At 37.7% G+C, this 20,552-nt stretch overlaps 2 protein-coding genes across 3 annotated transcripts; both read left to right on the forward strand.

Moving 5' to 3' along the window:
• The first annotated feature begins 1,365 nt into the window (after positions 1-1,365).
• Positions 1,366-11,055, forward strand: LOC131977804 (small glutamine-rich tetratricopeptide repeat-containing protein alpha-like). 2 transcript variants are annotated; one of them, XM_059341246.1, is made up of 12 exons: positions 1,366-1,615; positions 4,064-4,208; positions 5,161-5,264; positions 5,351-5,453; positions 5,558-5,657; positions 6,513-6,617; positions 7,125-7,260; positions 7,346-7,408; positions 8,389-8,426; positions 8,522-8,833; positions 9,018-9,141; positions 10,402-11,055. In XM_059341246.1, exons 2-11 carry the CDS (start codon positions 4,109-4,111, stop codon positions 9,127-9,129), a joined length of 1,173 nt encoding a protein of 390 aa, XP_059197229.1. In that variant the 5' UTR covers positions 1,366-1,615; positions 4,064-4,108; the 3' UTR covers positions 9,130-9,141; positions 10,402-11,055. The 2 variants fall into 2 exon arrangements, with proteins under 2 accessions (XP_059197229.1, XP_059197228.1); XM_059341245.1 differs by having other exon boundaries at positions 1,368-1,601.
• A 4,417-nt stretch (positions 11,056-15,472) lies between these two features.
• On the forward strand, positions 15,473-20,552 carry LOC131978342 (zinc transporter ZIP3-like). Its single transcript, XM_059341959.1, has 2 exons — positions 15,473-15,754; positions 16,895-20,552. Exons 1-2 carry the CDS (start codon positions 15,548-15,550, stop codon positions 17,642-17,644), a joined length of 957 nt encoding a protein of 318 aa, XP_059197942.1. The 5' UTR covers positions 15,473-15,547; the 3' UTR covers positions 17,645-20,552.

The raw sequence follows: 20,552 nt of genomic DNA on the forward strand, positions 1-20,552 counted from the left end.
AACCACGCAATACAGTTTCAGTTAGTTATCGTTTTTTTAAAAACTCTAGTTTTTATTTTTATTTCAGTTAACGAAAATGTTTTTTCAATTCTAGTTTTCGTTATTTCGTTAGTTTTCGTTAACTATAATAACCTTGATCTCGATACACAAAAAAAAATCCCCTCTTTTCTATATTTATAAGTGAAACCAAGCAGTATATTAATTCTATTAAAGACTCTACTAATTTGAAAGCTGCTAAAACTCTGAATATTTGTAATTTTTATAATATTTTTGTATGACAACCTCTTTATGATTTATTGAAACCCCCTGGCGACGTTCTGATGTATTTTTTTGTATTACACCCCACCCAACTGCCTTAATAAAGTTTATTAAAAAAAATAAATATATATACAGTCTATGGCTAAATACCACAAACACAAATGTAAGTTTTCAAGTAAAAAACAAAAAAGCTGTGAAGACTGCCAACATATGTATTGCGTTTAATGTCTTTAACGTGTAATATTGCATCTGTTTATTTTATTTATTATTTATTTATTTGTTTTTGTTTCATTCTTTTCCATTTAATTATTCCTCTATTTTATTTTTTAATGTAACTGTACATCTCGTTTCTTCTTGTTTGTAACTGTGCATTGTATTGCTGTTTGATATAAAGAAAAAAAGAAACTCTACAGTCTTGTAGAGCAGTGAACTTACACCACTTAATGGAGATCAATACTTGTTACTATTATTATTATTATGTGTATTATAATTTAAAAGCAAAATATATATTATATTTTATTATACAGTATTTACAGTATTATATGCAGTGGTGGAATCACTCAGATCGCTTACTGATTCGCAAGACTTGATTTTATGTAATGCTCGCCACACCTTATAACTTCTTTACTTATTTTTTTTGTTTATTCCCTTTTACCTTTTATTTTCTGTGTATCTCACAATGTCTTGTGATTGTTCCTGCTCTGTCTCTTGTTGTTTTTCTTTTTAATGTAAGAATTGTTTTTAGCCTTATGGCATCATTCTGCTCTCTGTCCAAGCACTTTGTAAACTGCTGCTTTTAAAAGGTGCTATATAAATAAAGTTATTATTATTATTATGTTTAATTTATAAAAATGCATAATCGTTTTAAATTTATCATGTTTTTTAATTTTGTCTTTTTTAATAATTTTGTGTCTTTTTTAAATAATTTTGTGTCTTTTAAAAAAATAATAATTTTGTGTCTTTTTTGGTCATTTTGTGTCTTCTTTTTTTTGTCATTTTGTGTATTTTTTCTGTCATTTTGTGTCTTTTTCTGTCTCAAGCGGCCCCCAGGTAATTTGAGTTTGAGACCCCTGTTGTATTGCTTTTATTCTGAAGGCGCGTTTGTCAAACCACTGCTTTTTTTTGTAGTTCTTTGTTGCTACCTTGACGTATGCCTTGGACGCCTTCGGGCGCCGGACACGAACTACACCACACTGTCGCCTACGCGTGACGACATAACGTCGCGACAAGCTAATTAGCTAGCTGAATGACGGTAACGATTACTGGAAGAAGGAGCGGAGCTAACGTCCACTTATCCGTTAACGTTACCGGGATAATCCACACCTGAGACACGGAGACAGCTGGTGGGTAGAACACGGTACAGTGTCTTTGTGTTGGATCAGACAGACCGACATGTTTTAATGCTTATAAAGACAGAACTGTTTCAGTTAACGATGTGTGAGCAGCTAGCTGCTAGCTAACCGTTAGCATCGTGCCGTTTGTGGGTTTGGACAACACGTCACGGCGAGCCCCGTTCGAAACTCTGCTGCTCCCAGATGTCCTTACCTTCAGGCACACCCCGCGTGTTTTAGATGAGAAGTTAACATGTATAATGACTTGTCAATAACTAATCTTCAATTCGGCATACGATACATATAAATATCACTTATTGTAGTTAAATGACAGCTTTTATCAGCGGGATCGCCCGTTATAATCTCATCTCCTCCCGTGATACGAATTACAATCTGTAGTAAATTAAGTTAACTAGCGACTAGTGTAGATGAGAAATCAGACTTTTTTTTTTTTTTTCATATATATCTTTATTGGGTTGTCAGGACATAATACATATTCAATCAGGAAAGGTATAATTCACCCATTTTTCCCCCTTTTAGAACAACCCCCCGCCCCCCGAACCAGAGAGTAACATTCACATAAAATAAGCAAAAAACAATAAATAGTAATGATAATGAGAAAATACAACTCTCTCCCCCTCAAAGAAAAACAGGAGGGGTGAACGGTAGCCAAATAAACAAAAATAAAAGTAAAAATATATACATACATATACATACACATAAAACCAAACAAATAATAATAATACTAAATAATAAAATAAAATAAAAAGGGACATTTAGAGGAGATATACAGGATGCTTAGAAAAAACAAACAAAATAGCTATAACAGTTTGTATATGTTGTGCCTAGAGTTTGACCACCAACAGTATACTAAAAACAATTACAGGCCATTTAAAAGTTATATCAATTTATCTTAATTAGAACCATCTATGTTAATCATCTAACAATGAAATAGACTCAATTAGGGAAAGAATGGGATTCCTAGTTTTATAAAAGTTGTCGGAGCACCCTCTAATACTGTACTTGATTTTTTCTAAGTGTAGAAATGACATTAGATCCTTTAGCCCAGAGTTAGGGGAGGGAGGACTCTTATCCGAGAAATCAGACTTTTAAGTGACATTCTGTTTAGATCATTTGCTACTAGTTAAGTCAATTGTATGCCGAATTCAGCCCAAATATGTCTGCTACCAGCCAAGTCTTTAATCTAGATGTTACACCTCCACCCGCTGCAGATAAGAGAGAAAGCCTTAAACTGCCAGACTTTCAATAGAGGATTCGTAGAAACTTGAATTCACAGTAACTGTACAAAAAAAGCGAGTTGAGTGTAAAACACGTGTTCACAGTTAATGTGTTTGTGTTGCCTCGCTAGCAGGCTAAGCTAAAAGTAACCTGCTGACTTTGTTTATAGAAAGAATCATCTCAAGTTCAGAGTGACCTCTCAGAGGGGCTTTAGACGACCCGCACAGAGCTGATTGTTGCTATTATCATGATTCATAGTACAGATAAAGCTAAGTTAGTGTTAGCTGGCAGGTGTTAGCATGCCGAGTTATACTTAGCTTCAGTTTCTAGAATATTCTAGCAGCTAATGCTAGAGGAGGCTAGCTGAACTAGGAGTGATCACAGTGTGTCACAGTCACACTGGTGGAACAAATATTCACATACTTCACTAATGTACTAACACCACACTGTGGAAATACTCTATCAGCAGTAAAACAGCCCTTCACTGAAAACTATGTAAATTTTAAAAAGTAAAACTATTGATAAACATGTGCATAAAAATGTTTTCCTCTTCTATCTGTTTTTGGTTTAATATTCCTGCTATATTAATGTGTATGTTGCATTTTACTGCTTTAAATGTTTAAAGTTGTGCTCATTTTAACTCCTTTTTATATTGTAGTGTGTGTTGTATCAATGCATCATATTATATAAGATCATCAAGGTCCTGTGAGAACCATGTGTCTCTAAAAAGTCAGAAAAACATGTTTTCAGCTTTTTAATGACTTTTCCAGCTGATTCAATAGGGTTTAATAAAATACAAATAGCCTAAGAAGCTGTAAAAACAATATAAATGCATTAGAGTTCTTATAGCCTGTAAAAATAAACAAATAAAACCTAGAAATGATATAGAATTCATATAAAAAATATATAAAAACTTAAGAACTAAAAGAATATTTAAAAAGCTTTTTCTTTTTTAAATCTTTTAAAACATAAAAATAAATTATCTGTCCTGCGAGAAGCACATATCTCTAAAAAGAGCAGCTGTTTTCACCTTTCTGAGATGTAGTGGAGTAGAAGTATAATGCATCATGAAATGACCAAAATTAAGTAAAGTACAAGTACCTCACATTGTGTACTTACTTACTTACATTCCACCACTGGAAGGGGATCCAGAAGTTACAGTGTTTTTCATCCTGACATTGATAATTTATGATAATTAAACTCTTGCTGTCTGTCCTCCTGGTTGTCGTGTGCAGGGTCTCTCTCCTCAGTGACACAGAGAGGTCTGAGCCTCCATCACCATGACAGACAACAAGCGTCTCGCCTTCTCCATCCTCCAGTTCCTCCACGACCAGCTGCAGTCAGGGAACCTGACCTCAGGCGCTCAGGAGAGTCTGGAAGGTGAGTCAGGGAACCACTAAACACTACAGCATGTGACCACGAAATTAAGAGTTATTAGTGTTGTTAGAGACGGTTTTATCAGCAGTTATCAACCACAGAAATGCTTTTTATGGATTAACAGGGCTGCAGAATGAATACATGGTTCAACATTTGTATTTTTTTCCGTTTCGGTCAGAAATCTACTTGCCCAAAGATTATATATACAACTAGTTTTATTGGTTGTTTTTTATTGCTGTTGGTGAGTTTTACGGCTGCAACATTTTCCTGTTTTCCCCCTCGCTCTTGTTTTGTTTTTATCTCTTTTTGAACTTAAACTGAAGAACTGTCTCAGCCAGCTCTCCCTCAGAAAAGAGATTCCCATCTCAACAGACGCTTGATTAAATAAACGTTAAATAAATACATTTATAGTGAACTGCATCACCAACTAAATCTTTCCAGCATGAAAGAAACTCTTTCTTGCGCTTCAGCTCATAAACTTTGTCTTTTCCTGCCACCATTTTTTTGTGCGTGCCCAATCAGTTCTGCACATGTGCAACTGTCAACATGTGGAGGAAGTGAGATGATCTTTCTTTAGTTCCTTCAGTCATCAGCTCTGGAAAAAACTGTTTAATTCTTGAGTTAATAGATTAACTAGTCCAATGATGCATTTTCCTTTCTCCGGACATTATTTCAATGTTTCAGATTCATATTTTTGGCAGATAATTAATACTAAATATAAAGGACAGGACTGGAATCAGGGAGAAAACTGAGTTATAAATTGTGTCCTTTTAGATTTTTTTTACTGCCTCATAGAAACCAGATATAAAATATATATGATGTAAAAGAGAGACTTAATAGATGACTCATGATAAATGAGTTATCTGGTATTATTCTGTGATTTTTCTCTTGTGGACTCATTGTTCTTTCCTCTGTGTGATTATAAACTGAGCTTCTTCTTCTTCTTGTTCTTTAGTTGCTGTTCAGTGTTTGGAGACGGCGTTTGATGTCTCCACTGACGACCAGAGTCTCGCCGTCCCGCTGACGTTACCGGAGATCTTCGCCTCCGCCACAGCCGAGGTAACGAAGACGAGTTCATCAGGATAAAGGAGGACCGCTGGATGATGAAATATTTTGATGTCTGACTTCCAGTGTTTGTGTTTCAGTTTCCGGAGGAGTCTCAGGTCAACAACAACGCTGCTCCTCCTCGACCCGCCAACTCTCTGACGGAGGAGCAGAGAGCCGAGGCCGAGACGCTCAAAACCGACGGTGAGGAGGAAACTCTTCTTCTCTGCTTCCTCAGTGTCTTTAAACATATATTATATAAACACATCATATATATTTATAATGTGGTGACGTGTTTTCTTGAGCAGGTAACGACCAAATGAAAGTGGAGAACTTTGCAGCAGCTGTTGAGTTTTACTCCAAGGCCATCGCCCTCAACCCTCAGAACGCCGTCTACTACTGCAACAGGTCAGAGGTCAAACACCTCAACTCACATATTCACTCATGTGACATATTGAGTCCTTGTTATTATTTAGTATTTTGGTGTTAATTAGTCTGACACGTAGAGCTGCAACAATTAATCAACTTATCGGTTAGTCGACCGACAGAATAATAATCTGCAATTTTTTCTTGTAATCATTATCGTAAATTTTCATGCAACAGATTTTTTTTCAGCTTCTCAGATCAGGAGATTTCCTGCTTTTTTCTGTTTTATACATTATGAAACAAAATATATTTGGGTTCTTACACAAACATTTACTGTAAAGACATCAACTTTGGCAAATTAGAAACAAACACATTTTCACCACTTTCTGATTTAAAAACATTTTTTTTAGACTAATTGATTGATCCATAAAATAATCTGCATATTAAACAATAATGAAAACTGTGGTTAGCTTCAAGCCTGCAGACAAATCTCACACTTCATCAGTGAAGCCTGAACAACTTCAGCATGAATAAATAAAGGAATAAATAAAGCAACATGCATCGATATTATTAGTTTGTTAGTTTGTGAATTTTGTCAGAGACTGTTTACATAAGAAGAAGAATAGCCTTTATTGTCATTGTATATATACACAACGAAATTGGAGCGCAACTCCCATTGGTGCAAAATAAGAAACTCAAAATATATATATACATAAACGGAAAAAGAAATAGAAAATAAAAATAGAATAAATAAATATACTATATATAATATAAATAAACTACTCCTGCAGAGAGAGGGAAGATGTTTATGTCATCTCTGTGTAGAACTATGGACAAACTGTCAATTCTGTTCAATTTAATTTAAAGTTGACGTGTGTGTTGTGTGTGTGTGTGCAGGGCTGCAGCGTACAGTAAACTGGGGAACTATGCTGGAGCCGTGCAGGACTGTGAACAAGCCATCAGCATCGACCCAAACTACAGTAAAGCCTACGGCAGGATGGGGTGAGACAAGAAACACTGCAGCTGAGTGTGTGTGTGTGTGTGTGTGTGTGTGTGTGTGTGTGTGTGTGTCCTGCATGATCAGGACACAATCAGGGAGAATTTAATATAAATTGTCACATGGAATTTATTTCAAGAAATTCCAGGACTTGAACCAGTTGAGTTGGTATGGAACGACCTGTGTGGCTGTCAAAGTGTAGAAGGAAAAAGATGGCTGATTTTATGATTTTTTTGGGGTATACATGCACATTTTATTTTATCCTTTTATTTTATCTTAATGTATTTTATCGTTCTAGTCTACTTATCTTTTTATTGTGCTTTTATTGTGTTATCTATTTATTGTGTCTATCTTTTTGTGCAGAACGTATTCTGTGCTTTAGGAAATGTAAGATAAGGAGACTCTGTCAGTAGTCTCTCTGTGCAGGTTCACCAGGAGTAAAACATGAACTGACTGATGTTTGTGTGTCCTGATTAAAGCGTGTAAAGACGAGTCCTCTGTCTGTGTTTCAGTTTGGCGCTGGCGAGCCTCAACAAACACACAGAAGCAGCTACTTACTATAAGAAAGCTCTGGAGCTGGACCCCGACAACGACACGTATAAAACCAACCTGAAGATCGCAGAGGAGAAGATGGAGACGTCCAGTCCAGTAAGAACAACAGCAGAAGGAGAAGAAGAAGAGTGTTTTAGTGATGAATTATATCTATATTTATTTCTCTCTCTGTGTCTGTCAGACAGGAGGGATGGGTGGAGTGGATCTGGCCGGTCTGCTCAGTAACCCCGGCTTCATGAACATGGTGAGACCACCTTCATCTTCATCTTCATCGTTTCAAGAGAAACATCAAATAAAACTTTAATTATTCAGAGGGAACAAAAATGCAAAATACAGTGGGGAAAAGTGAAAATTAAGAAATCTAAAATAAAAAAAGGTGCCTTTTATTTCTCTTTTTTAATATGAAAAAAACTTTTGATATCAGCCTCAGTCTCTGGTTTTAGTGTTTTCGTGGTTTTAGCCCTGCTCTGTGTAAAAGGAGGTGGACAAAATAATAGAAACAAGTCATTATAGGCGTGTTTCCACTGAGTACGCCCACTAGTTAGTTCCCCTCGGCCTTTGTTCATATACAGGTACTTTTGTAGCGGCTAACCAAAGGAGTTAATGTGACAACAGACTGAAGCGGCAAGAAGTGTTGCCAACTTAGTGGCTTTGGTGCTATATTTAGCAACTATTCAGACCCTCTAGAGACTCTTTTTTTTTTTTTTAAAGCAACTAGCAACAAATCCAGCGACTTTTTCTGGTGTTATTGGAGACTTTTGGGGACTCGTTCCTCTTCTTAACGAGTAGCAGGCGCCGTCCCAAAGCACTCACAAGCGGCCCAGTCCTCCTGCAGCAGTCTCTCCCAGCTGCAGTCAGAGCAGGAGACGTTAACCCCTCAGCCTCCAGTTTGTTCCAGTCTGCAAATGAATCACACATGCGCAACACCGCCGCCTCAACCGTATCCAATCAGCGTCGACTAATTAGTAGCGGATCAGAATGTACCGGCCCGAGGCAGGTACGTTCTGAGCCTCTCTCCACAGAGGCTCACTAGAGGGGAAGTACCTCATAGACACGCACCTTATAATGCAGTTAACTGTAACAACAGTCAGCAGTTATAGAAGCTCCTTCAGTGGAGCGTTGAGGGTTTTATTTTGATATTTCTTCTTGTACATCCTGTTTGAATCTGCCCAGCGAGCCCTAATAAAGTTTTATTGAAAATCTAAACTGTGTGTCTCCCTGCAGGCGTCCTCTCTGATGAACAACCCTCAGGTTCAACAGCTGTAAGTTCATTTCACTTCATATTTAGTTCATATTTTTCTCTCTCCATCACTTTGTTCTTGTTGAGGTTAACTTCCTGTCCCCCTCTTTCTCTCAGGATGTCGGGGATGATGTCGGGAGCGTACGGTGGGATGCCAGGAGGAGGAGGAGCAGCAGGAGGAGGTGGAGGAGGAGCAGGAGGGATGCCAGGAGGAGGAGCAGGAGGGATGCCAGGAGGAATGCCAGGAGGAATGCCAGGAGGAGGAGCAGGGATGCCAGGAATGCCAGGAGGATTAGGAGGACTTGGGGGACTAGGAGGACTCGGAGGAGGACTTGGAGGAGGACTAGGAGGAGGTGCTGCAGCGGGGGCGCCGCCCACTGGAGGCGCTGCAGCTCCTGGAGGAGGAGATTTATCAGGACTGATCCAGGCGTACGTACCGGACGCTTTTAGTACCAACAAGCTCTAATAACAGATTTAACTTTAGACATTTTTAAAAAAGTGGATAAATCAGAATTAAGATTTGATTTGAATTTATTTACTTAATCAAGAGACACAAGTTCAGTTTGGATGCTGCATGTTTATTAATGACGTGTTTGTTGTGTTTGTGTTGCAGAGGTCAGCAGTTTGCTCAGCAGATGCAGCAGCAGAACCCCGAACTCATCGAGATGCTGAGGAGTCAAATTCGCAACCGAACGCCCAGCGCTGGAAACGAGGAGCAGCCATGACACTCAGATACCGTAAATAATACAAACCATAATACACTCAGATACAAACAATCAGTACGTTTACATGACACTTGAAAAAAAACGAATTATTGCCTTAATCTGACTATAACTGGACAACTGAAGTGCATGTAAATGTGTTAGTCCAACTGTCTGAGTTCTCCAACTCCGATTAAGACACCCAGATAATGCCATTGAAAAACGATTTTCGCCGGCATGTATGACAAGAAAACACATGTGCGCATGCTCTACATGCTCCACCCCCGATCCCCCGCGCTGGTGTATGACCCCGGAACAAAAACAGTCCAGAAAGCCTTTCACATTAGCCGTCCAGTCGCATTAGCAAGTCACATTAGCCGGCCAGTCGCATTAGCCAGTCACATTAGCCGGCCAGTCGCATTAGCCAGTCGCATTAGCCAGTCACATTATCCAGTCACATTAGCCAGTCGCATTAGCCAGCCAGGCGCATTAGCCAGTCGCATTAGCCAGCCAGGCGCATTAGCCAGTCGCATTAGCCAGTCACATTAGCCATTCACATTAGCCGGCCTGTCGCATTAGCCATTCGCATTAGCCAGTCACATTAGCCATTCACATTAGCCGGCCTGTCGCATTAGCCATTCGCATTAGCCAGTCACATTAGCCATTCACATTAGCCGGCCTGTCGCATTAGCCAGTCACATTAGCCATTCACATTAGCCGGCCTGTCGCATTAGCCAGTCACATTAGCCATTCACATTAGCCGGCCGGTCGCATTAGCCAGTCACATTAGCCAGTCACATTAGCCGGCCGGTCGCATTAGCCAGTCACATTAGCCAGTCACATTAGCCGGCCGGTCGCATTAGCCAGTCACATTAGCTGGCCGGTTGCATTAGCCAGTCGCAGTAACGACGGCACAAAGTGTCAAACTGAGGTCAACTGGAAAGGGCGCCACATTAACCTGCTGAAACGAAGCATATCACCACCGAGTGTTAAGGAGGACACGTTCCTGTCAGTTATTCAATTTTTTCAGTTGCATGTAAACTGGGACAAGGACAGAAGTCGTATTAGACGCCAAATCAATTTTTAAGCATTGCTTGATTAAACTGTGCATGTATATGCACTGATTGATGCACTCGGATACAGTCAATAATAAACTCATATACAGCCAATAATACACAAAGTAAATGATTATTTAAATGCTTTTGTCTGAAACTGTGTCCCAACCTTTACTTTGTGTGATGTTGTTGAGTTTTATTTTGGCGGTGATTCATGTTCCACTTCCTGTCTGTGTTTCAGGTTGGACATGTTTGTGTGTGGAGAAGAAGAAGAAGAAGAAGAGCTGATTTGGATCATTTATAACTCGAAGGACTAAAAGGAAGTTGTTTTTTTTCCCATCACTGAATAAAATTCCTGCACGAGAGAACGAGGAGCTTCATTCAGGAGCCACGGCACCAAAAACTACAAACACCCACTTCCTGCGGCTCTGTGTGGGTTTTAGGAAGAATATTTTGACTTTAACACTTTGATATCAAACAGATTAATTCTAAGAGATAAATAAATAAATAATGCTCTAATAGGAACATGGATGAGTTTAAAAAAGACGCTTGAAATTTCTTCTTAAAACTACACAGTGTAACTTTAAATGTGTTTGTTCAGGACCTTGTTTATGACGGATCTGAGTGTGTGTAAGTGTGTGCGCATGTGTGTGTGTGTGTGTGTGTGTGGCAGGTTGAGCTTTGAGGAGGCAGAGAGCTGTTCAAACACAGTCTGACAATTAAAAAGAGCATCTCAACATTTTACACCCTCCTCCGTCTGACGTCTGGTGATTCACTCTGTTTCTCTCTGCAGGTTTACTAACAATATAACTTCCATTCAAGTTTAAACTTTTAAATACTCTTATAGACTTTGTCCCCCAAAAATGTCTGTTTTTTTAATTTTTATTATTATTCTAAAATCTATCTGAAATAATCATTTTCAGTAACCAAGTTGTACAGCTGCTAGATTATGGCAAAAAATAAAATAAATAAAAAATGTAATTCATAATGATTATTTTTTTATTTAACAAGATTAACAGGTGTTTTGAACTTTAAAAAAATTTTTGTACTGGTGGATTTTCTTGAATTTTAAATATTCAACTGAAAACAAACAATACAAACAATACAATAATGACAAATAACATTTCTAAATATATATTTAAATATATTATGTAAAAAATATATCAATACATGTGATCAACTCTTATAATGTGAGTGCACTGAGAACCACTTAACATAAAAAAAACCCATAATCATTGTATAAAAATGAACACAAATAAGTTGTAATATGTTGTAACTTTCCTGCACTTCTACAATGTATTTAAAAAATACTAAACATTGTTAACACATTAAAAGAAAAAAAATTAAGCTTCTGTCCCATAAAAAAATACTCATTTTATTGCAGGTGAATCCTTTATTTGATTGTTGGTTGCCAAAATCATAGTTAAGATTCAAAAACACTCAATTTCTTCCAATATTGTCTCTGAATTAAAATGACCTGAGTAACAAGATAAAGCAACTGTATTTTTACACTTAAAAAAAATGATAAAGTCAAATAAATTAATGCAACAAATCTTAAATATAAGGAAAATTAAATAGAAAGTGAATAAACGTTAATCAATGAAAACGTTAAAGAAACAATGTAAAACATCAAATCATCGCATCACATCATTGTCAATTGTCAAAAGTTTATTTATGTCAGTAATTCAATTCAAATAGGTGAACTAACACATTATATAGATCCATTACACAGAATGAAACATTTCATGTCTTCGTTTATTTAATTTCTTGTAAATATAATGATTATGGGTTATATTTAATTAAGACCTAAAATTCAGTGTCTCAAAAAATGTGAAGATTACAAAAGACCCATTTTAAAGTATGTTTAATATGGAAATGTTGTCCTCTGAAAAGTATGTCATCTATATAACTCAATACTTGGTTGGGGCTGTTTGATTTAAACTACTGGAAATGGACTTTTACATCATATTCTAATGTTTTGAAATGATCCTGTAGATACTGTTTGGGTAAATCTGACCCTGAACAGAAGAGGGGACTTGTGTTCATTTATCAACATCACTTCGCAAAATGGCCAAAAATAGACACAAATTGACCAAAAAAAGACACAAAATGACCAAATAAGACACAATTTGACCAAAAAAAGGCACAAAATTACCAAAAAAAGATGCAAAATGGCCAAAAAAAGACACAAAATCACAAAAAAACTAAAAATTACTGAAGACTTCTCTCCATTTTTTCTCTATCTGTTATTGTGTCCATCTATATGACTCAATTCTAATGTACTGAGATGCACCTGTATTAATTTATTTATTGTTCTTTTTTTAACGGCTTCCAGCTTAAATTAATGTTTCTCTGACAAAATATTCATAAAAATTTTTTTTTCTAGAATCCTGATGTGGACTGACATTTGTAAATATATGTTTATCAGCTTCTTCCCTCTTTTATAATTTGTATTTATTTATTTACCAAATTCATATTTATTATCAACACAGCATCTTATGCTGACTGTGTCTGACGTCACTAATATTTCCACCACTCAATGCTCAGGGGTTGCGTGACGTAGGAGGAAGTAAATCCGTGCACCTGCTGGAGAGGAGACGGAGGCTCGGACAGGTAAACACGGTGACGCCGACTCATGTTTCTGGGCTTTTAAATGTTCAGACTGAGCTCAGGTTTCTGCCTCGACTTTAAAACACAAACGTGGACAGCTGCTATATTTAGCATATATTTTATAACCGCTATTTTTTAGGTACTAGCCTCTTTAGCAGCCGGAGCTAACGACAGCTAGCTAATGTTAGCATCTTCGTCAAGTTAGCGGCTTTTAGCGTGGAGGCGACCGGAAGTACTCAGTTTTAACTGAAAGTAAGATTCATCAGAATAACTTAACCGTGTTGTGTGTGACTGTGAAAGGTCCCTTTAATTACTTTTTTTGGTAAATTTGTCTCTTTTTCAAATAATTTTGTGTCTTTTTTTAATAATTTTGTGTCTTTTTTGGGGTCATTTTGTGTCTTTTTAAAAAAAAAGTAATTTAGTTTTTTTCCTGTCATTTTGTGTCTTTTTTATTTTAGTAATTTTTATCATTTTGATACTGCCTCCACCAGGTAATTTGAGTTTGAGACCCCATGACTTAAGAAATTACATTAATCATGTTGAATACATTTATCATAGCGTGGGAAGTTATACCTTTAAGTGGAGCTTTTATTAAGTATTTTTGTTTATAGTGTTGTAGCGCGGCAAAGTCTTATTTTGAAGTTCCTCGCAGGAAGTGGAGGTAAACGTCGGTTAACTTGACGACATTAACATAACGGTTAAAAACGGTCAAAACTGTCAACAAACAGCCGCTTTGTGAGTTTGACTCTGTGCTGATTCAGTTTAACGTTATTTCACCTCATTATGCAAATGTTTTTTAATGTTTTTATGTAGTTTAAAGTTAGTGAGGAGGCAGAGAAGAGGAGAGTCTGTAGCTGATGTTAAAGGGGGAACAGGAAGTCAACTTTAAACTACAGGACTGCTTTATTTTACTTTGAAATAATTATATAAGGATTCACTGCAGCAGGAGTTTCTCTGCAGGTAAATAATGATGCATGCTGCATGCATATCTTTATTTAGTTTTTATAATCAATTTATTAGTATAAAATACACAAGAATTCTGCAATGTCTTTGGATATTTTTGTTAATGACTGCTCGTTTATTGGAAAAAATATTATTTTAATGAAATATCTTTTTAACTGCAGATTTTCATGAACTTTAATATAATAATTTAACTGAAAAACTGACAAAAGTGAGTGGGGGAAAAATGAGCTAAGTAAAGTAGAATTATTTAAAAAAATATAAACATAAAAGTAAATTTGGTAACAGTGAATTTTCTTGAACTTTTAATATAATTCAACTGAAAAACTGATATAAATTAATTTTAAAAAAATAGCCTTAATAACTAACATTATAGCTTTATTTAAAAAAATAAATGTAAAAATAAACTTCTTATTACCAGTGGATTTTCTTAATCTTTAACTATAAATACACCGAAAAACTAATAAAGCAAATACTGCAAAAAGTAAGATATATGCAATATATATATCCGTACACATTAAGATATATTATATAGAAATAATATTTATATATTTTTTTGTCTTTTCTTTGTGTTAATGGCCAGCGACTGAGTACTGTGTACATATTGATATTTATTCAGCAAATTAAAAAATTTAAAAAAATATATATATATTTCCATTTGTAGTTTTATTTTGTAGAATTGGTTAGTTTAACATTTCATTATTTAAAATATGAATGTCATTTGTTTAAGGAAGCAGCCGAGTTGGGTTGGATTGTGGTTTTCCTGGCTTCCTCCAGTGTAAAAGGAGTTAAAACCTGTTTGTTTTTATGTAAACCTGCATTCCTTCATTTATTACTTTCAACCAGCTGTTTATGTGGTGATCAATGTTTTAAATTTTAATCTGAAATGATCATCAGCTCATATGTGTTTCCCAGTAGAACCAGTCAGGGTCTCAGTGTGTCTGTCTCTGTCCCAGTAGGACCAGTCAGGGTCTCAGTGTGTCTGTCTCTGTCCCAGTAGAACCAGTCAGGGTCTCAGTGTGTCTGTCTCTGTCCCAGTAGGACCAGTCAGGGTCTCAGTGTGTCTGTCTCTGTCCCAGTAGAACCAGTCAGGGTCTCAGTGTGTCTGTCTCTGTCCCAGTAGAACCAGTCAGGGTCTCAGTGTGTCTGTCTCTGTCCCAGTAGAACCAGTCAGGGTCTCAGTGTGTCTGTCTCTGTCCCAGTAGGACCAGTCAGGGTCTCAGTGTGTCTGTCTCTGTCCCAGTAGGACCAGTCAGGGTCTCAGTGTGTCTGTCTCTGTCCCAGTAGAACCAGTCAGGGTCTCAGTGTGTCTGTCTCTGTCCCAGTAGGACCAGTCAGGGTCTCAGTGTCTCTGTCTCTGTCCCAGTAGGACCAGTCAGGGTCTCAGTGTGTCTGTCTCTGTCCCAGTAGGACCAGTCAGGGTCTCAGTGTCTCTGTCTCTGTCCCAGTAGGACCAGTCAGGGTCTCAGTGTCTCTGTCTCTGTCCCAGTAGGACCAGTCAGGGTCTCAGTGTGTCTGTCTCTGTCCCAGTAGAACCAGTCAGGGTCTCAGTGTGTCTGTCTCTGTCCCAGTAGAACCAGTCAGGGTCTCAGTGTGTCTGTCTCTGTCCCAGTAGAACCAGTCAGGGTCTCAGTGTGTCTGTCTCTGTCCCAGTAGAACCAGTCAGGGTCTCAGTGTGTCTGTCTCTGTCCCAGTAGAACCAGTCAGGGTCTCAGTGTGTCTGTCTCTGTCCCAGTAGGACCAGTGGGGATGTCCCAGCAGCAGCAGAGAGGAGGTGTGTGTGTGTGAGGAGTGTGTGTGTGTGTGTGAGCGTCAGGATGGAGATCCTGGTGGCGAAGCTGCTGGGCCTGCTGGGATTGTTCGGCCTGATGCTGGCGGGCGTCCTGGTCCCAGTGCGCCTCCTGCTGGTCGACTACGACAAGGCGCACCGATACAGACGAGCTCTGTCGCTAGGCAACGCCTTCGGCGGCGGCGTGTTCCTCGCCACGTGCTTCAACGCTCTGCTGCCCACCGTCAGAGACAAGGTGACACACACACCAGATATTTAATATATACAGTCATGGAAATAATGATTAGACCACCTTGTTTTCTTCAGTTTCTTGTTCATTTTAATGCCTGGTAGAACTAAAGGTACATTTGTTTGGACAAATATAATGATAACAACAAAAATATCTGATAAGAGTTTAATTTAAGAGCTGATATCTAGACATTTAACATGGTTTTATTGATAAATGCAAAATCATTATCAAGAAAAAAATTTGTTTTTAAATTATATTTGTCCAAACAAATGTACCTTTAGTTGAACCAGTTTTAATTTCGTTGTCAATTTTTGTTTTCAAATTCAGTTAGTTATACTGAGTTTTTAGAGTGAGTTTGCTAGTTTTAATTAAATTGCTTAGTTTTAGTTTAGTTTTTATTAGTGTTAGTTGTTTTGTGATGGGGTATTTGTTGGGTGTCAGATTAAAAAAAAGTCACAATAAATGTTTAAACCTTTATTTCCTTTGTCTGATCCATCTCAGCCCCAATAAGTTTCTTAAGTCATAAAACCAGATAGATGAAATAGATTTCATATCAACCAAAAAGGTTTACGTATGAAAAAAGTTGACAAAGACAAAAACGAAGGACATTTTCACTATGATTTTAGTTAGTTTTGTAACCACAAAATACAGTTTCAGTTAGTTACCGTTTTTTTTTTTAAAACTCTCATTTTCATTTCAGTTAAAGAAAATGTTTTTTCAATTCTAGTTCTTGTAGGGTTGTCACCATACTAAAATTTTCAACTCAATACCGATACTCAGGAAGATATTCGATACTCGATATCATTTTCGATACCACAAGGATAAAAACAAAGAAATATTTTTATTAACAAGAAAAATGCAACATGTAAAAATGAACAGAACCACAGGTTAAATATTTATAATAAAAAACAGTTGTGCAACAGAAACTGCAACTATGATAACAAGCTTCAGATACTCGATACTTTTGAAAATGAGTATTGAGTAACGTTTTAGTATCGATACTTTTTTGAGTATCGATACTTTTGACAACCCTGAGTTCTTGTTATTTTGTTAGTTTTCGTTGACTATGATAACCTTGGTTCAGAGCTGATGTTTGTTTGTTTGTTTGTTTGTTTGTTTGTTTGTTTGTTTGTTTCCTGTTGCCAGGTGACGGAGGTGTTCCAGCAGCTGAAGATCAGCAGCGACTACCCTCTGGCGGAGACGATGATGATGCTGGGCTTCTTCCTCACGGTGTTCGTGGAGCAGACGGTCCTCACCTTCAGGAAGGAGAAACCCTCCTTCATCGACCTGGAGACCTTCAACGCCGGCGGCTCCGAGGCCGGCAGCGACTCCGAGTACGACACGCCCTTCATCTCGTCCGCTCGGGGCTCGCCGGGCGGCGGCGGCGCCCACCGTTCCCACGGACACCACCACGGACACTTCAGCCCCTCGGAGCTGGCGGGGGCGGGGCCTCTGCGGCTGGTCAGCCTGGTCCTCGCCCTGTCGGCCCACTCCGTCTTCGAGGGTTTGGCGCTCGGCCTGCAGGAGGACGGCGCCAAGCTGGGCGGCCTCTTCCTGGGCGTGGCCGTGCACGAGACGCTGGCCGCCGTGGCGCTCGGCGTCAGCGTGGCCAAGGCGTCGCTCGGCATGAAGGACGCCGCCAAGCTGGGCGTGGCGGTCAGCCTGATGATCCCGCTGGGCGTGGTGGTGGGGATGGCCATCGAGTCCACCCAGACGCTGGCGGGCAGCGTGGTCTCCGTGGTGCTGCAGGGGCTCGCCGCCGGCACCTTCCTCTTCGTCACCTTCTTCGAGATCCTGTCCCGAGAGCTCGACGACAAACAGGACCGCCTGCTCAAAGTGCTCTTCCTCATCCTCGGGTACGCCGCGCTCGCCGTGCTCGTCTTCATCAAGTGGTGACACGCAGGAAGTGACACGCAGGAAGTGCTCTGACAAACAGGAAGTGCTCTGATACACAGGAAGTACTCTGACAAACAGGAAGTGACACGCTCAGCAATACCAAAGGAAGAGTCCAGAAACATCTGGAGCATCTGGAGACACAGAAACTGTTTTTTCTGCTCGGCTGCGTCTCGTTTAAATAAAACTACAGAAAGTTAAAGGTTCACGAGGTTCAGACTCTCAGGGGTTAAACTAGAGCTGGGCGATATGGACTTAAAGTCATATCCTAATATATTTAGGCTGAATATCGATATACGATAAATATCCTGATATTTTAAACACAAATTTATCAATAAACAGAATAACAGGCGTGTTGCTGGTGTCCCTAAATGCACCGCTGCTCTTTCAATACAAGAACTAAATATGACAAACCCTAGTAAGTACACAATTTATAAAGAAAGAAAAAAAATTGAACAGTATCAATATATGCGATATGCGATATTCCATATCACATTTAAAATATAAAGATCTATTTCTTATATGGATATATCGCCCAGCTCTATGTTAAACTGATGAATAACCTGCAGCTCCAGTTCAGAGTCTTTGTAGGATTCAAGGAGAAGAAGTGACAGGATCAATCTTTTCCTTTTTACTTGTAGTCTGACTGCAGCTGCTCTTACTGAGACGTGAACGTCACATATACAGTCATGGAAAAAATCATTCGAGGTTCATTTGTTTGGACAAATTAGACATTTTCCATTGTTGTCTGGATAATGATTCTGGTTATTCTCAATAAAACCATGTTAAATGTCTAGATATCAGCTCTTAAATTAAACTCTTATCAGCTATTTATGTTGTTATCATTATATTTGTCCAAACAAATGAACCTTTAGTTGTACCAGACATTAAAATGAACAAGAGACTGAAGAAAACAAGGGTCTAATATTTTTTCCATGACTGTACGTTCTGTCATACAATCCCCATCTTGTTTCTGTTCCTGAGCAGAAACTATCTCTTTATTTCTGGCGTCTTCCCTCCGTTACCTCATGACTTTTCCTCTTGTTACCCTCCTTGAGTTGTTGTAGCCGACAGCTGAAACCAGAGAAAGAAGCCAAACAAACTTCTTTCTCGCCAAAATCTTTCTGTGTTCCTCTGAGACAGACGGACCAACAATTCTCATATTTCCTTTTAGTGATAAAAACTATAAACAGTCATTAAGAGAAGACTAATTATGGTTTTCACTTGGACTTTAACATATTAAGTTTATATAAAAGTTATAAAGTTACAAGGTGGAGCTGGTAACAGATAAATGGAGCTGTATAAACAGAAATAGTTATTTAAGAATGGGAGATTTCTGCTAGAAGGGAATCAGTCCAGTGAAGGAAGAAGAATGGAATATTATGAAGGTTAAACTACTGAAGTTAACAAATATAATATATAAGAATAATATATTTTCCCAGTAAAATGCTGCTGTATTTAACTTGTAATCAGGGTTAAAGCTAATAAACATAAATAACTTTTCTAACTAACCTCGGTCACTATAAACAAACGCTATGACAGCTGACTTGATAAATTGAAAAATTTATATAAAGAAGTTTGTTCCCATAAACCAGACATTCACTTTCTGACGTCATGTTTCTGTGGAATATGACGTCTACTCGTTTACCAAAATTTTTTTTTTTTTTTTGTTCCAACATGAAGAGGCGTTTATGTCACTTTTCCAAGTCAGGAAAACGTTTCCACAATAATTCCGACTCCACATGAACGCAACATTATTTGAGGGATCTGTTAAACTAAATTTCTCCCAAAAAAGCACCAAATTTTATCTTGTGTTTACCAGAAATGTGCATAGAAAAAGTTTTTTCCCATTTACCAACATTCACTCTCTGACGTCATGTTTCTCTGTAATATGACGTCGACTCATGAACCAAAATTTTCATGAAATATCTAAGTTTAAGTTACGTTTTTGCTCTAACTTGAGGGGCGTTCATGTGACTTTCCCATGTCTGGAAAACATAAAACAACAGATCTGTGAAACTAAATTTATCTACAAAAAATAATGAAAAATCATCGCCTTAAATCTTGTGTTTACCAGAGATGTGCTCAGAAGATTCTGAGGAAAAAACATAACAAAAACTGAAAAAAATGATTTGAAAAAGTTTAACATTAACCCGACATTCACTTTCTGACGTCATGTTTCTGTGTAATATGAAGTCGACTTGGTACCAAAATTGTCACAAACATTTTGTGTTTTTGCAACTTGAAGGGGCTTTTAAACATTAATTAACAGATCTGTGAAACTAAATTTCTCCACAAAAAATCATGAAAAATCATCACTTTTTATCTTGTGTTTACCAGAGATGTGATCAGAAGATTCTGAGGTAAAAAAAAAAAGTCAACTTATCGACTAAAAAGCCCAAAACAATCAGATTTACATCCCAAAGCTTCACAGATGAAACCGAGAAGATTAAAAATCACTGTGTGCAGCTTGTTAGTAAGTTTATTAATAAGAAAGTTCTCCTACTTTATGTGCCTAAACCTTTTGTTTTCCTCTTTCTGTGGGATCTAAAGGTGTCAAATAACCTTTTTTATACTATTATTATTATATCTATAAGTCTCTATAAGTTTAAAATGATGGAATGAGGACAAAATTAAGTTTTATTCTCATGTTTAAACCAAAAGTTTATCGTGGAAGAACTCTGATTATTGTAATAATGGAGTTAAAAGTCCTGCATTCAAGATTGAACTTAAAATCCAAAAGTAGTGGCATTAAAATATGTTTATATATGATATTATAGTTATTGATGCATTAATGTCACTTTAAACGTGGAGCTCAGTTTCATGACTTTCTGCTGGTAGTTTGTGGATTTTTTTCCTCCTGGGATCAATAAAGTTTTCTATCTTAATATTTAATAATAATTTAATAGTT

This window comes from Centropristis striata, chromosome 9, assembly GCF_030273125.1.
Source record: "Centropristis striata isolate RG_2023a ecotype Rhode Island chromosome 9, C.striata_1.0, whole genome shotgun sequence".
In the NCBI taxonomy this organism is placed as follows: domain Eukaryota; kingdom Metazoa; phylum Chordata; class Actinopteri; order Perciformes; family Serranidae; genus Centropristis; species Centropristis striata.